The sequence below is a fragment of the Narcine bancroftii genome, chromosome 2 (genome assembly GCF_036971445.1).
Source record: "Narcine bancroftii isolate sNarBan1 chromosome 2, sNarBan1.hap1, whole genome shotgun sequence".
Lineage (NCBI taxonomy): Eukaryota > Metazoa > Chordata > Chondrichthyes > Torpediniformes > Narcinidae > Narcine > Narcine bancroftii.
Genome location: NC_091470.1, coordinates 316,508,839 through 316,533,105, shown reverse-complemented (window position 1 = coordinate 316,533,105; position 24,267 = coordinate 316,508,839). Strand labels below are relative to the sequence as shown.

Below are 24,267 nucleotides of genomic sequence, written 5' to 3'. Positions count from 1 at the left end.
TCCGCTATTTTTTGGAGGGGAGGACTTTTACCATCTTCAACGACCACAAGCCCCTCACCCAGCCACTCACGATAGCAAAGGATCCCTGGTCAGCCCACCAGCAGCGTCACCTCTCCTTCACGTCGGAGTTTACCACCGACATTCGGCACAAGGCAGGGAAGGACAATGTGGTTGCTGATGCACTCTTGCGACCAGCCATCTGCGCGCTGACGCCCAGCCTCGACTTTGACCAGCTTACCCTTGATCAGAAGTCTGATGAGGAGACGAGGGCCTTCAAGACTGCCATCACAGGCCTGCAGTTCAGAGACCTCCCAACTCCAAGCAACGAAGGCACCATCCTGTGCGATATCTCCATGGGCACCCCACGACCAGTGGTTCCACAGCAGTGGCGCAGGCAAGTCTTCCGTCACATCTACAATCTTTCACATCCATCCATCAGGTCCACACTCTGGATGGTGGCAGAACGGTTCGTATGGCCTGGGATGTGGAAGCAGATCGCAGGCTGGGCCAAAAGATGCACCCATTGCCAGACGTCCAAGGCGCACAGGCACACCAGGGCGCTGGTACAGGAGGTCGAGCACGTCCGAGAACAGTTCAGCCACATTCACGTGGACATCGTCGGGCCCTTACCTGTTTCCTGGGGCAACCATTAACTGTTTATGATGGTGGACCGCACCACTCGCTAGCCTGAGGCTAGCCTGAGGCGATCCCGATGCCAGACACCTCCACCGACTCCTGCTTCCGAGCACTGTTGCATGGTTGGGTCGCCCGGTTCAGCATCCCGGGTCACCTCACCAGCGATTGGGGTGCCCAGTTCACATCTGCACTCTGGACACAGCTCGCCAACAGGTTGGGGATCCAGCTACACTGCACCATGGCCTACCACCCACAGGCCAATGGACTGCTCGAACGTCTGCACCGCCACCTCATGCTTCTATAATCTTGTCATATTTCTTGTGTTGTGAGAAAAAGGAAGTGATTTCTTATTTTCAATGTCATCTAACTGCATTTTCCATAATTCTGACTTTTTTTAAATTTTTGATTTTAAAATTATTTAAACATCTTCAAACTAAAGCTGAGAGACATTTGTCACATATAGGTATGATATTAACATTTTAAAATTTTATTTGACTTTGACAAGGATACATTTCCTGACACTGTTGTATTTGGACCAAGTTGTTGCTTGCCTGAATGTCTCTGCATGCACTTCAATTCTGGTGTAGCTTGCACACTAGTTGGGTGGTGCCAAAACAACAATCTCACTCTCAACATCACCAAGACCAAGAAGCTTATTGTTGATTTTAGGAAGCAGAGATCAAGGGACCACACGTCCACATTCAGAGGATGGAGGTAGAGAGCGATAGAACCTTCAGTTCCTGGAGTCCACATTTCAAAAGACCTCTCCTGGAGCCTGTATATTGAGGCAAATGTGAAGGTGCAATTTCTCAGGAATCTGAGGAGATTTGGCATGTCATCAAATCTATCAAACTTCTACAGTTACACTGTGGAAAGTATACTGCCAGGTAGCATCACAGCCAGGTTTGGGAATTTAATTGCTCAGGAAGGTAGAAGATTTCAGGAGATAACCAACATACCCAGGTCTACCACAATCTCTGATCTCCCATTCATTGCATGCATCTATGTGAGATGTTTGGGGAAAAAAAAATTGTTTTGAGCTATTACCAGAGTTGCTAGGACCAGAGGCAAAACATAAATATCACCATCACCTCTGGAAGATTTAAAGAGCTTGGTGATCCTCATTGCGAGTATATTGTGCTAGTAACCTTTTTTTCATCTGGTTTTCCACAAAATCTCCTAGATACAATTAAGAATTCAGCCTGAATTGTGACACATTGCTTTCAAGATTTTTGGATTTAACCACAAAATTTGATGACATTGACAAGATATCCTGAGGATTGGCAGGGTTGGGATTATGGGAGTTCGTTTTTTTCATCACTTAATGCCCAGAATTGGGCACCAGAATTTGAAGGATACAGAGTCTGGCAACATGAGACAGTAAATAGGGCAGTGGAAGAGTATATCCTGCAAATGTAAATGTGCACATGCATTCTGTCCTTAAAACTAAGTGTTGAAGTGGCCTATCAGATGTGTATTGTGAGTTTTGTGCCAATGCAAGTTTACACAATTTTTCACAAATTAGAATTTTTCGAGATGGTAATAATAGTGTAGCCATGCGCATTACACAAAAGAATGACACTCACAAGTGTGGTCAAGTTAAGATCTCCTTTATCAGGGCTGAAGCCCGACTCTTATATTGTTCAAGTTCCCGCCATTTTCCCCGATTACTGATGTTACATTCTGCATGACAAAGGTGGGGTTTCCTGGATGTAGGTACACCCTTGCATAACAATACCTTCTTCCCTGCACACTACCCCATTTTGACCTCAGAGAGCGATGCTGTGCCGGGGTGGTGGAGTCAGGGCCAGGTTCCCGACTCTTTCCGTCAGTCTGCAAAGAAGGGCTGGTGCGTCATCTTGTTGTCCGCCGGGGATGGTGCAAATTCTCATGGACGACCTGTGGAGTTCTGAAAAAAGTTTGACATATGAGGTGTTGAGGTCCTCCTTGGGTGTGGTGCGAAGTATGCATGGTAGCTTGTCTGCCCAGTTGGGTCTGTGGAGTGGCCATGATCGTAGCCTTGAGCTGCCTATGGAAGCTCTCTATCAGCCAGTTTGACTGCGGGTGGTAGGCCATTGTATGGTACAGCTGGACGCCCCACAGGTTGGCGAGATTGGACCACAGGCTGGAGGTGATGTGTGAAGGCAGTCCAAACCGTGCCATACAGGATGAGATGAGGCCCTGGCGCATGAGGTTGTGGCAGTGTCTGCCAGGGGACTTCCTCCAGCTACCTGGTGTAATGATCAACCATCATTAACAAATAACGAAATACTGGTAGGGGTCCCACTATGTCCACGTGGACATGGTCAAACCTTCACTCGGAGGGTTCAAAGTGCTGTGGTGGGGTCTTGGCATGCAGCTGTACCTTAGCCATTTGGCACTACGTGCACGCCTTCAGCCACCTGCTGACCTTCTTCCGTAAACCATACTTGCTGGCTGCCAGCTGGATCATGGTCCTAATGGATGGGTGCACCAGCCCGTGGTACAAGTTGACTCTTCCCATGAACTTCTGCAGTCCACTGGTCGTCCTGGACTTGGGAAACTTTCAGATGGTCTCTACTTTGCTGGGTAGTGGTGTGGCACCTTCCTTGATTATCCTGTGGCCCAGGAAGTTAATGGTCTCTAGCCCGAACTGGCATTTGGCTGGGTTGATGGTCAGTCTGAACTTTCTCAACCAGATGTAGTGTTTGCGGAGGTGTATCAGGTGTTCCTGTCGGTCCTTATTTGCCATGAGGATGGCATCTCGGAGGGGGAAGGTTTGGAAGGTCATAATGTGGACCAGTTGCTAGCCTTTTAGGTCCACGTCAAGGCTGTGGGCATGTAAGAAGTCTGCTCCAAAGAGTGGTTACTCCACTACCGCCAGTGTAAATACCCACAAAAAGATGCTGCCACCCAACTGCAGCTGGATCTTGCGGGTACCATAGGTCAAGATGATGCTGTTATTGGCAGCCCTCAACATGGGGCCCTCTTGTCTATTCCTGGTGTCCTGTCCCAACGGGGGCAGGACACTGACCTCAGCTCCTGTGTCCACAAGGAAACGTCGTTTGAACTGGCAGTCCCAAACGTACAGGAAGCTACCTTGTTGGCCACCCACCATGGCCATTAGTGATGGCGTCCAGAAGGTCAGCAGCTTGGAGGCGACTGCATGGACTGCTGCTGGCTCATTCATCATTGGGTTTAGATGCCATCAAAACTGTCGGGATCACCAATTGTGCCACGCATTGCACGAAAGAACAATGTTCACAAGTATGGTTAGGTTAAGCTCTCCTTTATTAGGGCTCAAGCCCGACCTTCATATCATTCAAGTTCCTGCCGTTTGCTCCGATTACTGACAATACATCTGCATGACAAAGGTGAGTTTTCTACGCACAGGTACACCCTTGCATTGACAATACCTTCCCCGCACGCTACCCCAGTGGCTGTACAGTGGTCTTTTAGGTTGCTTTAGCCGTACATCCACTGGTTCGCTTGCTGGGGCCAGTGCCGCTGCACGGTCTGCTGGCATTACATTGCACTTGCCACCCAGAGTGCCTGTCCGCTTGCTGCAGCGGTAGGCCGCCTCAATAGCATGTTATGGTATTCATTAACAACGCAATACAGTTTGTATTTCATTAGTGTAATTATAGATCATGATTAATTTAAAGAATTAGAGAAAGTATGTTGTGTGAAATGATGCAGGTAACAATAGAGAATGGATGCGTATTACGTGGAAAAATTGGTTTCTTAGGGAGTTTACCTTAATGATACCCAGGGGCTGCTTGTATTTCAAAAGGCATTCCTGTGTGGAATAAGCAGAATGAGTGTGAGCATTACAGTGAAATCTAATTTTAGATTAATTGGATCTGAATGCAGGGTTTAAAAAAAAGTTAAATTTGCCCTGTAGTTAGAACAGAAATCAAGATGATGAGGCAAATAAATATTGATTTAATGTTGAATTAATAGGGCCAAATGACTTAGTTCAAGAAATTATTTGTAGTTGGAGTTTTAGATATTTATCCTATGAAAACTAGTGATTCCTAACATCTTATAAAAAGTGTATTTCATGATGGTTTCTTTTTTGGAGGTTAGTAATTTGATTTCAAACCTTGAATTCTATTTTCTAACCTGCACTATAACACTGCCATATTACGTGGCCTTTTTCCTTACGTTCATATTTTTGTTTATTTGTTTTAGATACCTATCCAATTAAAATTAGTTAATTGGTTTATTTTACCTTGGACAGTGATAATACTTAGTCACATTTCTCAATGAATTATTTCACAATTTATTGTGTTGCAAATTGTCCATGTGATCCAACTGTGCAGGTGAAATGTCAGGAATTTTCATTGACAAAAGTTAAAACACAAGAAATAGGAGCAGGAGTAGGTCACCTGGCCCACTAATCCTGCTTTACCATTTAATAAAATCACAACCGACTCAGGTCCACTTACCTGCCTTTTCCCCCTTATTTCCTCTTTATGCCAGAATCTATTAGTCTTAATTCTATTTTGGAAGGCAGCCTCTGCTGCTTCCTTGAGCAGAGAATTCCACAGATGCACTACTATCTAAAGAAGGAGTTCCTCCTCATTACTATCTTAAATCTTACCTCAAATCTTGATGCCATGCCCTCCAGTTCTAGTCTCATCTACCAGTGGAAACTACTTTCCTGCTTCTATCTGTATATATTCCTATCACAATTTTGCACGTTTCCACAACATCCCCAATCATTCTCTGAAATTCCAAGGAATATAGTTCCAAGGGATATTCCCCTCATGAGTTAACTGCATTATCTCTAGAATCAATCTGGTTTACCTGCTCTGCACTGCCTCCAATGTCAGTATATTTTTTTGTTAAATAAATGTACCAAAGCTGCACACAGTGCTGCAGGTGTGGCCTCACCAGTTCCCTGAACAGATGCAGCAGAGCCTCCCTACTTTGAAGTTCAATCTCTACCATTGAAGGCCAACAGTCCATTTGTTCTCTTGATCATCTGTTGCACCTGCAAATCAACCTTTTGTGATTCATGCATAACAAATCCTTTTGGTTTGTACATCTGTGGTAGTGTTTATTGGTGACATGATCAGGGTTTTGCATTGAAATTTAAAAAAAATAAGTTTGGTTGACTATTAAATATGTCTATAATGTGCATTTAACCTTTTATTACGTTTCCCTTCCAGTCGCAAACCATGAACTATGTTGGACAGTTGCTGGTAACAGTCAAGGAACTTTATAAGGGACTAAATCCTGCCACACTCTCTGGATGCATAGATGTCATAGTGGTTCAACAACAGAATGGCAGTTACCAGTGTTCACCATTTCATGTTCGATTTGGAAAGCTTGGGGTACTTCGATCAAAAGAAAATGTGGTATGTACCTAATTTTGATTAGTGAAAGGTATGAATGAAAAATTCTTATTGAGGTAACTTATTCTTGGACTAGTCATGCTCTTTGTCAGTCTACTATAATGTAAGCAAGAATATGGTCCAGGAAGTTAGCAGGGGAAAGAAATTGAGTGAATAATCTGAGAGCCACAGAGTCTCTGTGGGTCAAATGGCTTTCTTCTATCGTAAAGAAGTGTGATTATGTAATGTGGCCTTGATTCTAAAATAAAATAATATAATAAAATTATAGATCCACTATGGTGGGCAATGTACATTTTTTGTATTTTGCTATTTTCATATTTACATATTCATGAAAACAAAGGTTTCAGTGTTTTCTAGAATCTAAATTGAGGTTTTTAAAAAATTGTATCTGTTATGCATAACCAGGACCAATTTGAACATCTTTCATAAACTGAAAAACAAAATAATGAGGAAAATCTCTTCCCTTTATCTTCAATCCCTTGTTTTTCTGTGTTTATACTAAATTATTAGCTGGGTTCTTTCCTAAATATGCAGGCCTTGTCCATTTCCACAGTCTCCCTTACTGACCTTTTGTCTGTAATATCTGAACTGAAACTGGTTTTCCACTTTCCATTGATATAATTATCAACCACGGTTGTCCCAAGATTGATTTCTGATTGAATGGTCTCAGACATGGCAGAAAAATCATTATAGATACCAAAGAATAATGCAGTGTTCCTATTCTTCAGCTTGATCTTCTTGTCCAGCCTGAAGTTCAAATGCTAACCTTGAGTGATTGACTGTTTAAATGATTTATTTGATATCTTTGAGTAGACAGATAAACTTCAGATTTGTTGTCAGAGCACATGCATGACGTCACATACAACCTTTAGATTCTTTTTCCTCTAAAATTACCACTTACTGAGAGTGCATAAAAACTGTACTCATCATATTCACATAAACAAATGTAAACAATGTGCAATAGAGAGAAAAAAATCAATAAAGTACAAAAGTAAGAGACCGCAATTGAGTCCCTAATTGAATTTGTTGTTGGAGTCGGATGGTGGAGGGGTAGCAGCTGGTCCTGACCCTTGTGGTGCGAGTATTGTGGCACCTATTATCTCTTTCCTGACGGTAGCAGTGAAAACAGAGAGTATGCTGGGTGATGTGGATCCTTGATGATTGCTGCTGCTCTCTGACAGCAGCATTCCCTATAGATGTTCTCGAAGGTGGGGAGGGTTTTGCCTGTGATGTTCGAAGCTGTGTCTACTACATTTTGCAGGGCTTATTGCACAGGGATATTGGTGTCCCCATACCCGACTGTGATGCAGCCAGTCAGCACACTTTCTGCACACACCGCACATCTTTTGAATTTTGCCAGGTTTTCTGATGTCATACCAAACTTATACAAACTCCTGAAAGCTAATGTGCTTTCTTCACAATGCCATTAGTTTTTTGGATCCAGGAAAGATCCACCGAGATGGTGAATCTCAAGAATTTAAATTCACTCACCCTTTGTTCAAGTTCTGCCATTTTTGCTGATTGACTGAGTCATCCATATGAATAACAATAGCAGGCGGGAATAACCATGCATATGAATGCCCTTCTTCCCCAGCCTGTTTCTGCTGAGTTAGCTGGGCAGCTTGACCAACACCATTGGTCACCATTGATGCTGCCCCAGCTTCTACCCCTGCCGGTTCATTGGTTCTGGGAGTCACTTTAGCGATCTCTGTCCACATCTGCTGCTACGCGATGTACCTGCCCAATCTCCGCAATTGCAGGCCGCTACACTTTAAAACTCCCGATTCATGTCATACACTACTGCGCATGCTCCAACACATGAGCGCACTGTGCGTCCTCCAACAGAAACTCTAATATACTAATGCACTGCCCATGCTCCTGGAACTCACACATGCGCACAAGAACAAAGATGGCTGCGCCCAGCTAATCGAACCCAGGAAACCTCCAACCATTGGGACCAACAGGATCCCAACTTAACAGTTACTAATTTTGGCTCCTACAATACCGGCCCCTAATTATTATAATGAGAGGTAATGACTTAAATAATAATTACAAATAAAAATCAAACATATAACATTCAAACAATATACAGACCTTTCTTCATAATGCCAGAGGTTACCAATGCATAGCCTTGAAAAAGAGTGATCTTTACCACCACTCTGGATTATTAAAGTCTGTAACCTGTGTAGTAGCCAACAACAAAATAAAGTCAGTTTGTATTTATCAAGAATCTTTGAGTTAAAACGTCAACCAGTAAACCTTAAATCTCCCTCAGGCAAAATAGGCACAGCTTTCCGCTTAAGTTTAACATGAGATACTTCTTCAGCATGTCATTTAGCTTTCCTTTCTTCAACATTCTGCTTTTCATAGGAAGAATTTGAATTCTTGGAACTAGATTTTGAAAATTTATTTGATTCTCTTGATTTCAATTAATGAATCTCTTTAATCTTCCTTGCAACAGATTTGCTCATCTTTTTTTCCACAGTTGGTCATTATGATTAAGATATGATTCAAACAACATTGTTTCTTCAAACTCATCAACAGCTACAACATTTGTAAAAATCTTTTGTAAAGAAGTAGTCTGGTTTCATTTATGGCTCATACAAATCTCTAACTAGAACTGCAGTCTTTTCAGCCATTTTGATTTCTATTGCCTTTTCCTGCAATTCCAAATCCAATTTTGCAACTTTCAATTCAGTCTCAGTTTCTGACAGTTTATTTTGAAGCCTTTTATTAGACTCTCTCTCTCTTCAATAAGAAAATAATTATCTTTTTATCTTCCAAGAAATTAATAACTTAATCTGAAATGAAAAGATTATGTGATACATTGGTATTTCTGTTGTCAGCTCTGCTGTAGTAAATCTGAGGTGTTTGAATTGCTTCATCTTGTTTGTCACATTGCTGAAATGCAATTTATTTTTCCTCAATAATTGTATTAATCTCTTCAGCAATTATTCTTCAATTTTCTGAGTTTGCAAATTTTATCTACAATTAAATCTTTATTCCTGTCAACCTCTCTCTGGACCTTTTCCCTTAGTCATTTTTGAAACGAAAAAAAAATCTTTGGATTTATTCTCATCCTTTTGAAATACAGTTTTGTTTCCAAGTGCAAAGTTAAAATCTTTCCGTCCATGATTATCTAATACTTCCAAGTCCTTTTTCCACATTTTGACCTCTGAATGCCAAATTGTCAGTCACATGCTTCTTTATTCCATCAGTGGAATATTCTGCGTTTGCCAGTTTTGCAGCACATTGTGATATTTCTTCATTGACCTTGTCTGCTACAATCTGAGCTAAAAAAAATGTTGCTTTCAAATTTGTTCTCAGTCTTTTATTTTAGTCATGCCTTTGATTCAGGAATAATCACCAGCAGTATTTGCAACATCTAATACTTAATTTTCATCAATTTCTGATGAAAATAATTATTTCAATATTGTTTTAGATGCATTTGATTTATTTTCACATTGATTTGTTTTTTTCAGAAGTGGATTTTTAATTTGTAGTCTCGTTTTTAACTTGTCTCTAACCGTTCCTGAGCAATATCATTATTCTTTCTTTCTAAAGGTCCATTATTTTCCATCCAAGCATTGTTTAAACAGCATAAGGTCCATCTCCCACACGCCATATTACATCTAATGGTTCCAAAGCCTTTGGTACATCTGAACCCATCAGCATTTCTACCGCAGAATTAGCTTCAGGTATATAAACCTTCCACAGTTAAGACAACTGATAGCTATTGTTTTGATGTGGGATGTTTCCTTCATGCACAGGCATAGTCTTCTGAGTATAAAATTGGAAGATCACATAAATCCTTGTCATGTAATCAAGCCATCTCTAAGCCTTTTTTTTATAACTTTATTTATTCGTTCAATAGGTTATTACAGTAAAAAATAAGTATATATTATGAACGATAAAAAAAATTTATATATAAAAAAAGAAAGAAAGAACCCCCCCCCCCCCCTCAGCCAGCTCCCTTTAGGAGAGCCAAAGAAAAAAAAAACTGAACTATATTTACTAAAATCTAATCAAGGCAAATTTAAATGTAAATATTCTGAATATAAACACCACTTATTAAGAAAAAAAAATCATCATGTAAAACATACGTGATTTTTTCCATTACCAAGCAAGTTTTCATCTCATTATGCCATCTATTAATATCAATCACATTAGCATTTTTCCATGTACTTGCTATACATTTTTTTGCTACAGATAAAGCTAAATATACAAAAGCAATCTGAAATTTGTCTAATCCCAAATCTTTCAAAGGCTTCAACTCACCCAACAAAAATACTGTTGGGTCATGAAAAAATGTTCCAACCAAATTACCACATCTGAAACAAGAGTCTGATTCACTAAAACCATTTTTTTTTTTAAACTTTTCAGGTATTAAACACAATTGATGTAAAAAAAATTGTAATTAACCATTGCATAGCGAACATTTATCGATCTAGTAACACTATCATGACAAATATCTAACCAGTCATCCTCGGAAAAAGTAAGGATAATATCCTTTTCCCATTTAATCTTAGATCTATCCCATCCCTTTTTTTCCATACTTTCCTGTAATATTTGGTACATCAATGAAATATTTATCCCTTCTTTGGTGCAATCACAAGAAAAGATTCAAATTTAGTCAATTTAGGTAAAGTCATATCTCTACCAAATATTTGTTTTACTAAGGATCGAAGTTGATAATAAGCGAATAAAGAATTCTCGTTAATACCAAAATCTTCTCTCATTTGATTAAAGGATAAAAATTTACCTTCTTTAAAACAATCCCCCAAGTTTTTTATACCTTTAGATTTCCAATGTGATAAACATTGATTATACATTGAAAAAGGAATAAGTTGATTATTATATAACTGTGTTAAAGTCAATAATTTACCCTTAGAACCTATCGTTCTATTTTTCCTCATCCATAACTTCATTAAATGTTTTAGTATAGGCACATTATATTGTTGTAATAAATTTAAATTCCACCAAAACAAAAATTGATGTATTTCAAATTCTGAAATATTCACCATCTCAATTTTAGCCCAACTAGGGGGCCATTCCAAATCCATTAATGAACTATTACATTTAAATTGAGCTGCCTCATAATAATTTTGAAAATGTTGTAAACATAATCCCCCTAATGCATATTTCCAGGTTAGCTTATTCAAAGCTACTCTCGGAAATTTACCCTTCCACAAAAATCCCCTAACCATTTTATTTAAATCTTGAAAAAAATTCTTATTAAATAAACACGGAATTGACTGAAGCAAATATTGTATACATGAAAAGATATTCATTTTAATTGTATTTATTCTTCCAATTAAATTTATAGGAAGATCCTTCCACTTAATCAAATCAGCTTTGATCTTTTTCATTAACGGTACATAATTTAATTTATATAAAGATTGATAATCAACATCCACATTTATATCCAAATATTTAATTCGATCAGTCCACTTCAAATTAATAATATTCTTATAAATTGAATAATCTCCTTCACTATCGGTAAAATTTCACTTTTTTCCCAGTTAACTTTATATCCAGACAAAGATCCATATTGTGTTAAACATTCCTTCAAATGTAAAAGTGACTGAGCTGGGTTTATTAAATACACCAGTACATCATCAGCAAATAGATTCATTTTATACTCCTCATCTAAAACTCTCGTACCTTGTATCTGTGTATTTTGTCGTATCAACTGTGCTAAAGGTTCAATTAGTAATGCAAACAAAGCTGGAGACAAAGGACAACCTTGTAAAAGGAGCCTCCAGCTCCAATATGTCGTCTTCTTCTAGTACTGGTAATTTCAACACCGATTAAAAAGGAGTCAATCGATCCCCTCTCCTGTTTTTCCTCAGAAGTATATAATTTCTTATGAAATGAATGAAACTCATCATTAATATCACGAGGTTTGTAAGTAACAGTTGAATTTCGTCTGACTGCATTAATAACCCTTGATACCTGTTCTTTCTTGAACTGCGCTTTCTCACCCCATTCATAATACCGTTGTTTAGATCTATTAATCAAGCATTCAAATTGATAAGATTGCAACGTATTGTATTTCAATTTCAATCTAGACAACTCTATCTTCTGATTTTCTGTCACATATCTGAAATTCCTTTTCTAATTTATTAATCTGTTTCTCTAATTCAAGGCTCTCGGTCGGATAATTCTTTTTAACCTTAGAGGTATAATTAATTATTTGACCTCTCAAGTAAGCTTTCATAGCATCCCACAATATAAATTTACTCTGAACGGAGTTAACATTTTCTTCCAAAAAGAGATTAATTTGTTTTTTTTTTAAATTCAATAAATTCTGCTTTCTTTAACATCGTATTGAACCTCCAACGAGAAGCTGCATGAACTTTTTCAGAACTCTCATAAGTAAAATACAACAAAGAATGATCTGAAATTACCCGACTTTTATATTCTGCTTGTAGTATTTTCCCCTGTAAATGTGCCGAAACTAAAAAAAAAAGAAATCAATTCTAGAAAAAGATTCATGTCTAAATGAATAAAAAGAGAAATCCTTCTCTGTTGGGTTAAGACGTCGCCAAATGTCCACTAAATTAAAATCTTGTATCAAAGCTCAGATTTGAATTGCCATTTTAGATTTTTTTAACATTTTTTGTAAATTTATCTAATAAAGGTTCCAGAACACAGTTAAAATCTCCTCCAACCAAAACATTTTCATTAGCTTGTCCCAGAAACAGAAATGCATCCGAAATAAATGCTTCATCATCCACATTTGGTGCATAAATGTTAAGTAAAGTCCAAAATTCATTAAAAATCTTACAATTCAACTTAAAAATACGTCCTGCATTCATTTCCATTGATTGTAATTCAAAAGATATTTTTTTATGTATCAAAATTGCTACTCACTTAGCTTTGGAGCTAAATGAAGAAGAAAAAACATGTCCAACCCAGTCCCTCTTCAATTTCATACTTTCTTTTCCATTCAAATGTGTCTCCTGTAAAAAACAATATCAATCTTCATCTTTTTAATGTAAGCCAAAGCTCGCTTACGCTTGATCGGGTTGTTTTATCCCTGAACATTAAAGGTAGCAAATTTCAAATTTGACATATCTAATACAATTGCTAAATACCAAAAATAATCACAAAATTAATAATAACAAAGAAAAAAAAAGAATTTTTATATTGGTCCCTCAAATTAAAATATATAGGCCCTGCAAATAAAATAATATTCGTTAATAAGAGAAAAAAAACAACAAATAAAAAAAAAAACTACCAAAAGGTAGTAACTCCCTTTAATAAAAAACTGGGTGTGGATTACCCACTAGTGACTGATGACTAACAAAGAAGTTAGTGCGGTCCCCTCCTCCCCAGGCAGCCAATCAAAAATATTAACATATTACAAAAAAAAATCAGCCTTGAGATTCCAGTCCAGATGGTGAACTCATTTCAAGAGTAGGTGAACTCTTTCCATTCCCATTCTTTCCACTTCTGCCATTTTGCCCATTTCCAAGTCCATCAGATTTCCTTTTAGGAGATAATGGTGAACTTCTTCTTTGTCCTTTGACATCCGGTAACGAATTAGCAAAAATCATTGCTTCATGATCACTCTCAAAGAATTGAGACTGACAGTTTCCATAAAACACTTTCAACACAGCAGGATAACGAAAAGCAAATTTGTAACCTTTATGCCATAAAACATCTTTACTGGATTAAATTCACATCGGCGTCTGATGATATCTTGACTCAAATCAGGGTAGAAGAAAACTACTATTCTGAACCATCATTGGAGCTTGCCTTTGTCTTGCATTTTGAACTGCAAGTCGAAGAATTGTCTCTCTGTCCAAACAATTCAAACAATGAACTAACATAGCTCTTGGAGGTTGGCCAGGTAGGGGTGGTCTTCTTAAAGCTCTATGTGCTCTTTCCAATACCAATCCATCAGGAAAAGACTCTTCCCCCAACATCTGGGGAATCCAATTTTTAAAAAAAATTGACAGGATCTTGACCTTCTATACCTTCTGGCAAACCCACAATTTTCACATTATTTCTTCTGTTTTGATTTTCCAAATAGTCCATTTTTATTGTTAACTATTTTTCACAGGCTCCTAAATCTTTAACTGATTTTTCCTCCTTTACTATTGTTTCTGTATTGGATTATTCCTGTTGTTTACATTCAGAAAAAGAAGCTTCAAATTTTTTAAAGTTTTCCCGATTTTCTTTAACTTCTGCCTTAACCACAGTTAGGTCTGAAATTATATTAGTATTCATTTGAACCAGCTGGTTGAATTGACCAGTAATAACATCCAAATAAGAAGCAATACCTTCAAACATGATGTAAACAGGCTGAGATACAGTTTGAAATGCAGGATCCAATTCCTTAAGTTGTAACTCACTTTCTTCCAGCTCTTCTTCCATTTCCTGTGCAGTGGTAAATCCTCTTCTTGTTGTTCTTCAAAAGGCAGCATTCTAGTCGTTTTCCTGCGAGTTTGGACACCCAATGACGACCCCCCGACTTCCTCAGGAGATCGTCAGTGTTGTCCCCCTGCAGACCATTTTTTCATAAAATTACGGAGTTCTCCGTAATTAACAGCGCCACCCAAGCCCACAGTCGCTGTAGACTGCGTGTCTGCCATCACAATCCTCTTCCTCCGCACTCCCGTCTCTTCTGACGGGGGTGTTCGTTGTAACAAGCCTCCAGGCTCACACCCGACTTCTCGGGAGCGCACTCCTTCCTCCGCAGAACGGGTCGAACCAGCGCCATCTTGAGACTGGTGAGTAGCTGTTACTTTAACTTTTGTTCCCACCAGCGATCGTTGAAGCTTGGGGTTCGCTGAAAATGGATCCGAGACTGTTCCAAGTCGTTTAGGCCCCAATTCTTCTGCACTTCGAAACTGTATTTTCTTTTGTAACTGAGACTTAGGTTTTTTTTGCATTAGCAGCCATAATGGCTCACCAAAATATCAAACTGAAAATTAAAGTTTTAAAATTAAAAATAGGCACTTAAAAGTCTGACCAGAGAGGGCAGGGATTACACATCTAGTCTCTACGCCATCTTGCCACTCCCCCCCCCCCCCCCCATCCCCCAAATCTCTAAGCCTAAAACAGTGCTGGTGTTCAACATAATCTTTGACTTTCTTCCTTGAAAATTGTTTGTTCATCAGTCGTGCCATGCAAAAAGATGCAGTACTGCCTGGGTCAAGAAATGTATTAAGTATGTATTATTGCATTCTCACTCTTGTAGAGGCACTATTGAGAGTTTGTAGTTATCCATACTAGCCCCAGTAAGTCCACTTGTCTAAGCCAAGGCTATAACACAATTTTCTAATGTTTCCTTTGTTTCTTTTTCTCCTTTTCCAATTCCTTGTTCCTATGATGGATGTGCTCTATTGTAGGATGCTTACAGCCAAAACATATTCAATTTTCCTTTTTAAAAAATGTAACTTAACTTTTTAATGCCTCTCTTTATGGAGGTATTGAATCAGGCAGTTGGGTCGCACACTTTGTCAGAATCTTTCTCATCAGCAATAATAATAGTGATTCTTTAGAAAGATAGGGAACCATTAAAACCATCATTCTATAGGCTGATCTCTTCATTAAATATAGATTATAAAATACTAGCCAAGGCCTTGGCAAATAGACTGGCAAAATATTTGTCTAAATTGATAAATATGGATCAAATCCTGGATTTGTGAAGAAAAGGCAGTTAGCAGATAATGTAACAAGACTACTTAATGTAATTCATTTGGCTCAAAAAAGAGGTGAACTTAGTAGGGCAGTTGCTCTGGATTTGGAGAAGGCCTTTGATATATTGGAGTGGGACTTTTTATTTAAAGTATTAGAGAAATTTGGATTGGGCCAAAACTTTATAAATTGGATTCGTGCTTTATATAATGAACCAAAGGCTGGAGCTGTGATCAATTGACAAATATCTTCTACATTCCCACTATCTAGGTCTAATAGGCAAGGATGTCCACGATCTCCATCCCTATTCGTATTGGCCATAGTACCCTATTCGATAGGATCCAAACATTAAGGGGTTTAGAGTGAACCAAGATGAACATAAGATCGTTCTCTTTGCAGATGATGTGACAGAACCTGTGACTTCATTACCAAGACTGTATTTGCAATTGGAAGATTATAGGAGGGTTTCTGAGTATAAAATAAGAGTGAGATTATATCTTTAACAGAGTATAAAAGAAGTGGACAATTCAGGTGGCCAGTAAATGAGATTAAATATTTGGGGATCAAAGTAGATAATTATTTACAAAAAAACATATAAATTGAACTAATTCCCCTTGCTTAAGAAAGTTGAAGGAGATTTAAGTAAATGGGTGACTCTTCCAATAACACTAATTGGAAGAGTAAATTGTATTAAAATGAATGTATTTATGGATCTACAATATATTTTCCAGACTCGTCCAATACCATTGCTGCAGATTTTTTTTTATATAAACTTGAACAAATTAATTAAGAAGTTTCTTTGGAAAGGTAAGCTAGCTGGACTCTCTAGAGAAAAATCAACTTGGAAATATCATATGGGAGATTACAACTCCCAAATTTCAAATATTATTGGTTGGCCCAAATGCAATTTGTCTCTTTTTTGATGAAAGAGACAAGCCTTCATGGGTGGAAATTAAATTAAAATTAAAAAGTCAGAGAGAGTGAGTAGCAGAAGACTTTATATATAAATGGGATACTAAATTTATATCTGCTGAAAAGGAGGCTCCATTAATAAAGCTTATTTTGAATATTTGGCACAAATTGAATACTGTATAATTTGGCGTATACTATAAATATTCCTGTATAATGCATTCTGTGTATAATGTGACCCCTCCCCCCCCATTTTTGAGGGAAAAAGGGGGAAAGATTTTTGCTTTATACTTGAATATTTACGGTAAGTTGACCCCCTTTTTCAGCCTCATTTTAAGGGTTTTATGGTGTATCCTGCATATAAGTCAACTCCAATTTTCTGGCTGCCTGAGCTGCCCCGTTGGCTGGCATATAAGTCAACCCCTAAAGCTTGCAATGCCTGAGGTGGGCCATTGACTGGCATATAGATCATGTGGATTGATCTGGGTGTTGGCTGGAGGTGATTGCTATCCTGGAGGGTCCATCGATACAATGCATCACACAACGAAAATATGAAGCTAATTTTAAGTTGAAAGTGATAGAAATGGCCAAGAAAACCAAAAACTGCACTGCTGCAAGAAAATTTGCATGAGGAGTTGATAAGAGACTGGAGGAAGAAAGAAGAGACTAAGAAACATACCAAAAAGGCAATGTTCTTTGAGAAAAGGAATCACTCATTGGGCAGAGTTGGAAAATCACGCTGCAGAATGGGTAAGTGAACAGAGGCAAGATTGCTACAGTCACCCAAAATAAAAGAACATTCGCACTGTCACACCCATACCTCAGTGATGATTTTGAGGCGACAGTAGGCTGGTGCAATCATTTCATGAACAGGAAAAATCTGGTATTAAGCCAAAAAACAAAAATTGCACAGAAACTACCAAAAGATCTTGATCATAAAGTTGTAAGTTTTCTTATTATACAGAACTGGCAGAAACACCAGTTTGCATTAGCAAATAATGGAAATATGGACAAAACCTCGATGAATTTCAACATGATAGGCAATAGAACATTGGAATGGAAAGGTATTAAAACTGTAAAAATCCGAAGTACAGGCCAAAAAGGACCAGGTTTACTGTGGTGTTATCGTGCATGGCCAATGAGACAAAGTTAAGACTCGCAGTAGTTTTCAAATGCAAAATTAAACTGAAAATGAAATTACCTGCAGGTATTTTTGTACATTTTCATGAAGAAGGATGGATGGATAAAAATGGTGCAAAACTATGGATAGACAATGTGTAGAACAGGCGACTTGGTGGTTTACGCAAAGAACGGAGTTTGCGGGTCTGGGGTATGTTTCACAGCCACTTAACTGAGAACACTAAAAGTAGATTACTTGTGTGGCAGTTATCCAGGTGGTTTGACATCTATATTGCAACCTCTTGATGTCTGCTCGAACAAGCCATTTAAAGACTATGTGCACGAGGAATGGAATACATGGATGTCAAGTGCAGAAAGGTCATTTACAAAAGGTGGGACAATGCATGCTGCATCACCTGATATGCTGTGTAACTTTGTGTTCAAGGCAAGGGACAAAGTTAGAGACTGATTAAACTCATTTAAAAAGTGCGGTATCTCTTGTGCAATTAATGGCCGGAAGATTATTTATTGTGGGACACTGACGACCAAACTGAATCTGCCTCATCAAATACAGACTGGGACCCATATGATGACTGTTTAAACAGTGAGAGTATGGATGTGCTTGCTGCCATCTTTGCTTCAGTTGATGATAGTGAGAGTGGTTTTGAAGGGTTCTAAATGTGTTGTTTTCAGACAATGATAGTGGTTTTTGAAGGGTGCTAATTGAGGTGTTGTTTTCAATAAAAATCTCAATGAAAATCTGTTGCATTTGGGATTTTGGGTTTTTCAAGGGTCGACTTCTATGCCAAAACAGTTTTTCAAGGATTGATTTGTGTGCCAGATCAGCACAGATTGGATTTTTGATCTGAATTTACGGTGTCAAAAGTATATCTGGCGTATAAGTGACCCCCATTTTTTGAGAGATTTTTTGGGGTTTCACGACTCAATTTGCACACCAAAATATATTGTAATTTAATTGGTTTAAGGAAAAAAATCCTCCAAAACTCCCTTAATTCAAAATAGAATAATTCCTTTAACTTTGGACAATTTAATTCTGCATCCCTGGTCTAGTAAAGGGACCAGATTATATAGAAGATTGCTATGAACAAGAGCAATTAATGTCATTTGAACAGTGTAAAAAATAAATATCCATAATAATACAATCTTCTGCTACTTTGAAACAAATACATTTTTACATCAATAATGTACTTTCTACTTCAAACGGGCACTCCTAAGTGGGAGTTATAAAAATCAAAACAAAGATGGGAATCAGACTTGAATATTAGTATTAATGATATGACCTGGTCTGATTTATGCCATTATTGCAATTAATGCAAGATATAGACTGGTGCAATATAATTTTCTGCATTGGCTATATCTTACCCCGCAGAAACTGCATAAATTAAATTTTAATATATCTGTTACGTTTTAGATGCGGGAAAGAAGCAGGTACCTTTTTACATTCTACCTGGTCATGCTCTAAACTGAAATCCTTTTGGGAAAATTTAAGAATTTTATTAAACCAGATTATTGGGAAGCAATTAGCACCAAGTCCAGAATTGTTTTTTTTGGAAATATTATGGACATAAGACCAAAAATGAGGTTGTCCAGGTACCAATGAGAATTTCTTAAAATTGTATTAGCAATGACCAGGAAATGTATTGCAGTTACCTGGAAGTCTGATTCCCTTCTGGACATAGCCTGATGGAATGCAGAAATGAATAGTTGTGTTCCCCTGGAGAAAATTACTTCTTCTTTGGCTTGGCTTCGCGGACGAAGATTTTTGGAGGGGTAATGTCCACGTCAGCTGCAGGCTCGTTTGTGGCTGTCAAGTCCGATGCGGGACAGGCAGACACAGTTGCAGCAGTTGCAAGGGAAAATTGTTTGGTTGGGGTTGGGTGTTGGGTTTTTCCTCCTTTGTCTTTTGTCAGTGAGGTGGGCTCTGCGGTCTTCTTCAAAGGAGGTTGCTGCCCACCTAACTGTGAGGCGCCAAGATGCACGGTTTGAGGCGATATCAGCCCACTGGCAGTGGTCAATGTGGCAGGCACCAAGAGCTTTCTTTAGGCAGTCCTTGTACCTCTTCTTTGGTGCACCTCTGTCACGGTGGCCAGTGGAGAGCTCACCATATAACATGATCTTGGGAAGGCGATGATCCTCCATTCTGGAGACGTGACCTACCCAGCGCAGTTGGATCTTCAGCAGTGTGGATTCGATGCTGTCGGCCTCTGCCATTTCGAGTACTACGATGTTAGGGATGAAGTCGCTCCAATGAATGTTGAGGATGGAGCAGAGACAACGCTGGTGGAAGCGTTCTAGGAGCAGTAGGTGATGCCGGTAGAGGACAAATGATTCGGAGCCGAACAGAAGTGTGGGTATGACAACGGCTCTGTATACGCTTATCTTTGTGAGGTTTTTCAGTTGTTTGTTTTTCCAGTCTCTTTTGTGTAGTCTTCCAAAGGCGTTATTTGCCTTGGCGAGTCTGTTGTCTATCTCGTTGTCGATCCTTGCATCCGATGAAATGGTGCAGCTGAGATAGGTAAACTGATTGACCGTTTTGAGTTTTGTGTGCCTGATGGAGATGTGGGGGGGCTGGTAGTCATGGTGGGGAGCTGGCTGATGGAGGACCTCAGTTTTCTTCAGGTTGACTTCCAGGCCAAACATTTTGGCAGTTTCCGCAAAATAGGACGTCAAGCGCTGAAGAGCTGGCTCTGAATGGGCAACTAAAGCGGCATTGTCTGCAAAGAGTAGTTCACGGACAAATTGCTCTTGTGTCTTGGTGTGAGCTTGCAGGCGCCTCAGATTGAAGAGACTGCCATCGAAAAATATAATGTTTTTTTCATGCATGGCAACCATATCTACAAATGCAGTGCTGAATACTTTACGTACTCATACTATTTTTGAATTTTTTCTTCCTCTTTTCTCCCATATTTGTGATCTAGGTAAAAAAGTACCAGAACACAACAGTACCTTTCTCTTTTTCTGTCTTTCTTCTTTTTCTTCATTCTATTTCTTCGATTTCTTTTTCTGTTCTTTCTTTTTGTGGGGTTTTTGTTTGGGGAGGAAGGATGGGTTTTTTTTTAATTTAAACAATGTGCATCAATGATTTCATTTTTTGTATATATTTGTGATGGTTAATTATTGATACTTGTTTGATCATAAAATTAAAATATTTTAAAAAAAGCAATCCTCTCTATGTTCCTTCTTTTCCAACCAAAAACACTTTTCCAAAACATGTCCACCTATATAGAACAAACAACTCTTCTCAGTAGGTAAACTCTTCTTTTCCTTAATTACTTTATCTTTTTCTTTCTTTAAAACTGACACAATAGTAATAAAAATGCTCCTTTTCAATTTTGGACTAGACTGAGTTGGTCCTCCTTACATCTTTGTTCCCCATTAAAATGCCTCTAGTATTTCTATATGTTGGATCTATTTCAATGCACACCTGCCATTCAAGGAAATTCACCAAATGCTTTAAGATAGCTCTTTGATCGAAATTTATCTATCCCACATATGATAGGGTAATTATTCAAGATGCTTCACATTTTACCAGGCATTTCCAGCTCATGAATATTGTCTATCTTCCACATCCTCTTAAAAAGAAAGTATATGCTTGTCGTGTGGCGACACACATGTTTGCAGCGGCAAACTGGCCCCACTTGTCATGCACGGTCAGCGGGGCAGCCATGATAAGGATGGCATCGTGAGATCGTCTCTTCTGGTCCAGACCGGAAAGGCGTGTGCTTGCATCATCGTGACGCGAGTGCTACGATGTTGGGGAATGACCGGAAACGGGCTTAAAGGCTGCAGCACGGAATTCAAAATAAAGCAGTTGTGTTATTCAAGCTCACAGCCTGTTGTCTCAGTCTCTTTGCTGCGCTCGCTCACAACCTGTTACATTGGTGACCCCGACAAGTCTCCACTCCCTGAAGACTCGATACAATGGAAAGAATAGCTGTAGATGCCATTGCATTAAAGTTACCAATGTTCTGGATGAACAGGCCCTGTACTTGGATTGGCCAGGCAGAGGCCCAGTTCCGGATCAAATGGGTAACCTCTGATTCGACAAGATACTTCTACCTTCTCAGCTCACTCGACCTGGAAGCCACCTCACGAGTCGTTGATCTCATCCAGGTGCCACCAGAGGAAGGTAAATACATGGCCTGAAAAACCACCTCATTAGTACATCTGACGTGAGAGAGCCTCCAGGCGCCTGCCTTTGGACAGACTAGGTGATAGGATCCCCTCTGCCCTCATGGACGATATGTTCACACTGGTAGAAGGGCAAAAGTCTTGCTTCATGTTCGTGCAGGCGTTCCTTGAGCAGATGCCCAAAGACATCAGATTCCTGTTGGCTGACACAGACTTCTGCCACCTGCGCAAGGTTGTGGTGCGAGCAGACATTCTCTACTGTTCCAAACGCGAGGCTATAGACTCTGTCAGCCACATTACATGGCCACCAACAATGACAACACCCAGATCCAGTCCACCACGTGAACAGGCCCTACCAGAGACCAGAAAGGTCCAATCTCAAATGCTGTTTCTAGCACCAACGTTGGGGTGCATCTGCATTCAGGTGACACCAGCTATGTTTGTTCCCAGGAAATGACGAGGCCAACCGCCATTATATAGCATCTTAGGCTGCAGGTTCCTTGTGGACACGGGAGTGGAGATAAGTGTCATATCTCCTACGACTCTTGAAACATGCTCGAGACCCCACGGCTCCTCCCTGCATGCTGCCAATAACACCGCCATCAGATCCTTTGGAAAAAGGTGAATTCCTGTACGTTTTGGCGACACCACATTCCAATGGTTCTTTACCCTGGCTTCAGTGGAGAAACCTCCGTTTGGCGTGGATTTCCTGCGGGCACACTCCCTACTAGTCAACCTCTAGGGCAGACTACTAATCCATGCTGAGACTTTCCACACTATGCTCCTCAGCTCGTCCAACTAGCTGTCCATCTAGCTCACTTCTGTGAAAACCAAACATGGTTAGTACAGCTGACTCCTCGCAGAATTTCCCTCCATTTTGCATCCCCAGTTCATGGCAGCCATGCCAAAGCATGGTGTCCAACATCACATCGCTACCACTGGTCCACCATTTCATTCACAAACCCGCTGCCTTGTCCCAGACAAACTCAACCTCACCAAGAAAGAATTTAGACACATATAGGAGCTTGGCATCGTCTGCTGTTCCGATAGCCCGTGGGCCTCGTTTGGTGCCAAGATCCAATGGCAGCTGGAGACCCTGTGGTGATTACAGATGCCTCAATGATGCAATGACACCAGACCACTACCCAATTCCCCATATCCAGGATTTTGCAGAGAACTTCTGTGGTACAAAGCTTTTCTCTAAAGTCAACCTAATCCGGGGATGCTACCAGATTCCCATGCACCCAGATGATGTCCAAAAAACTGCTATCATCACCCTGTTCGAGTTCTCTTCACCGTTTGGTTTTTTAAAAAGTGCGGCGCAGATGGACGTGGTCGGCAGAGACTTGCCTTTTCTTTTCATCTACCTCAACGATATCCTGGTAGCCAGCAATGCCTGAGGATTATGTGACACACCTGCGCCAGCTGTTCACTCACCTTGCACAGTTCAGCCTCACTATTGTTACAAGATCAAACCAGCAACCACAAAGAAGGTATATCACACAAGGGTAAAGATGAATAATTACCTTATTAACAAAAAAAATCACCTTCAAACTTTAATTCAAATGCTTCCCCCCCCCTATAACAATGCCCACTGGTTACTATGCAAATTTCTATAACAGTGTAAAACTAATAAATTCCCCAGCCTAAATATAACGTATGTAATTAAAGTCAAATTTCCAACCAGCCCACAGATAAACTTAGACACAAAACATACACAAAACACCGAAGACTCACAAAACTTCGATCTCAACAGAAGCAAAGATCATAAACAAAATTCAGTTTGTTTGGTAAACTGAAGCCAAAAGATCTTTGAGAGAGAGAGAGCACAAAATTCGAAGTTGTCTTGTGTTGCTTGCAGAGAGAGGAACAACTGGCTTGGTCTGGATCCTTCTGGCTGCTTTCAGAATGTTCATCCTTTTTGAAATCCCAACATTCTAAACTGTCCTCCAGACCATGATTCATGCTCTGGGCTTTCTTCCACTCCACAGTATCACCCAGTGGTGGTTTATCATCCAAGTCCAGAAATTTTTAGATTATTTTCTTCACATGCTCAGTCCGTCTCCTACTCTTTCAGCAGTCCACCTTCACCTTGGCTCTCTAAGGCAAACTGTCACTTTTTAACATAAAATCGCACAACACATAGGCCAGTACACAACATAGAACTCTGTAACACCATTAACCCAGAGAAGTGCCAGCTTGGCCTCATAGAAAAAAACTTTCTAGGCCATAAGATTACCGAAGATGGCGCCACCCCTTAATTCGACAAAGTGGAAGCCATATGACAATTTTCTAGGCCGGCGACACTGAAGGGCCTGCAAGAGTTCATGGACATGATACATTTTTACAACAGATTCATCCTGTGGCAGCCAAGATTATGCAGCCTTTCTTTGTTCTAATGATGGGCTTGACGAAGGAGCTCGAATGGACAAAGTCCACAAAACTTTCGAACAGACCA

At 39.6% G+C, this 24,267-nt stretch overlaps 1 protein-coding gene and 1 long non-coding RNA gene across 6 annotated transcripts in view; one reads left to right on the top strand and one right to left on the bottom strand.

The window, feature by feature from the left end:
- Nucleotides 1-24,267, top strand: part of lpin2 (lipin 2) — a 160,138-nt gene that overhangs the window by 52,024 nt on the left and 83,847 nt on the right. For all 5 annotated transcript variants that reach the window (XM_069921744.1, XM_069921746.1, XM_069921747.1 and 2 more), the window contains exon 2: nucleotides 5,793-5,981. In XM_069921744.1, coding sequence (XP_069777845.1) covers nucleotides 5,802-5,981 — 180 coding nt within the window. In that variant the 5' untranslated portion in view covers nucleotides 5,793-5,801. The remainder of the gene's footprint in view (nucleotides 1-5,792; nucleotides 5,982-24,267) is intronic.
- LOC138755554 (uncharacterized) lies at nucleotides 1,161-23,665 on the bottom strand. The gene is made up of 4 exons (XR_011352387.1): nucleotides 23,547-23,665; nucleotides 12,855-12,943; nucleotides 8,073-8,159; nucleotides 1,161-1,411 (listed from the first exon to the last, which is right to left on the bottom strand). It is a non-coding gene; the product is annotated as an uncharacterized lncRNA (long non-coding RNA).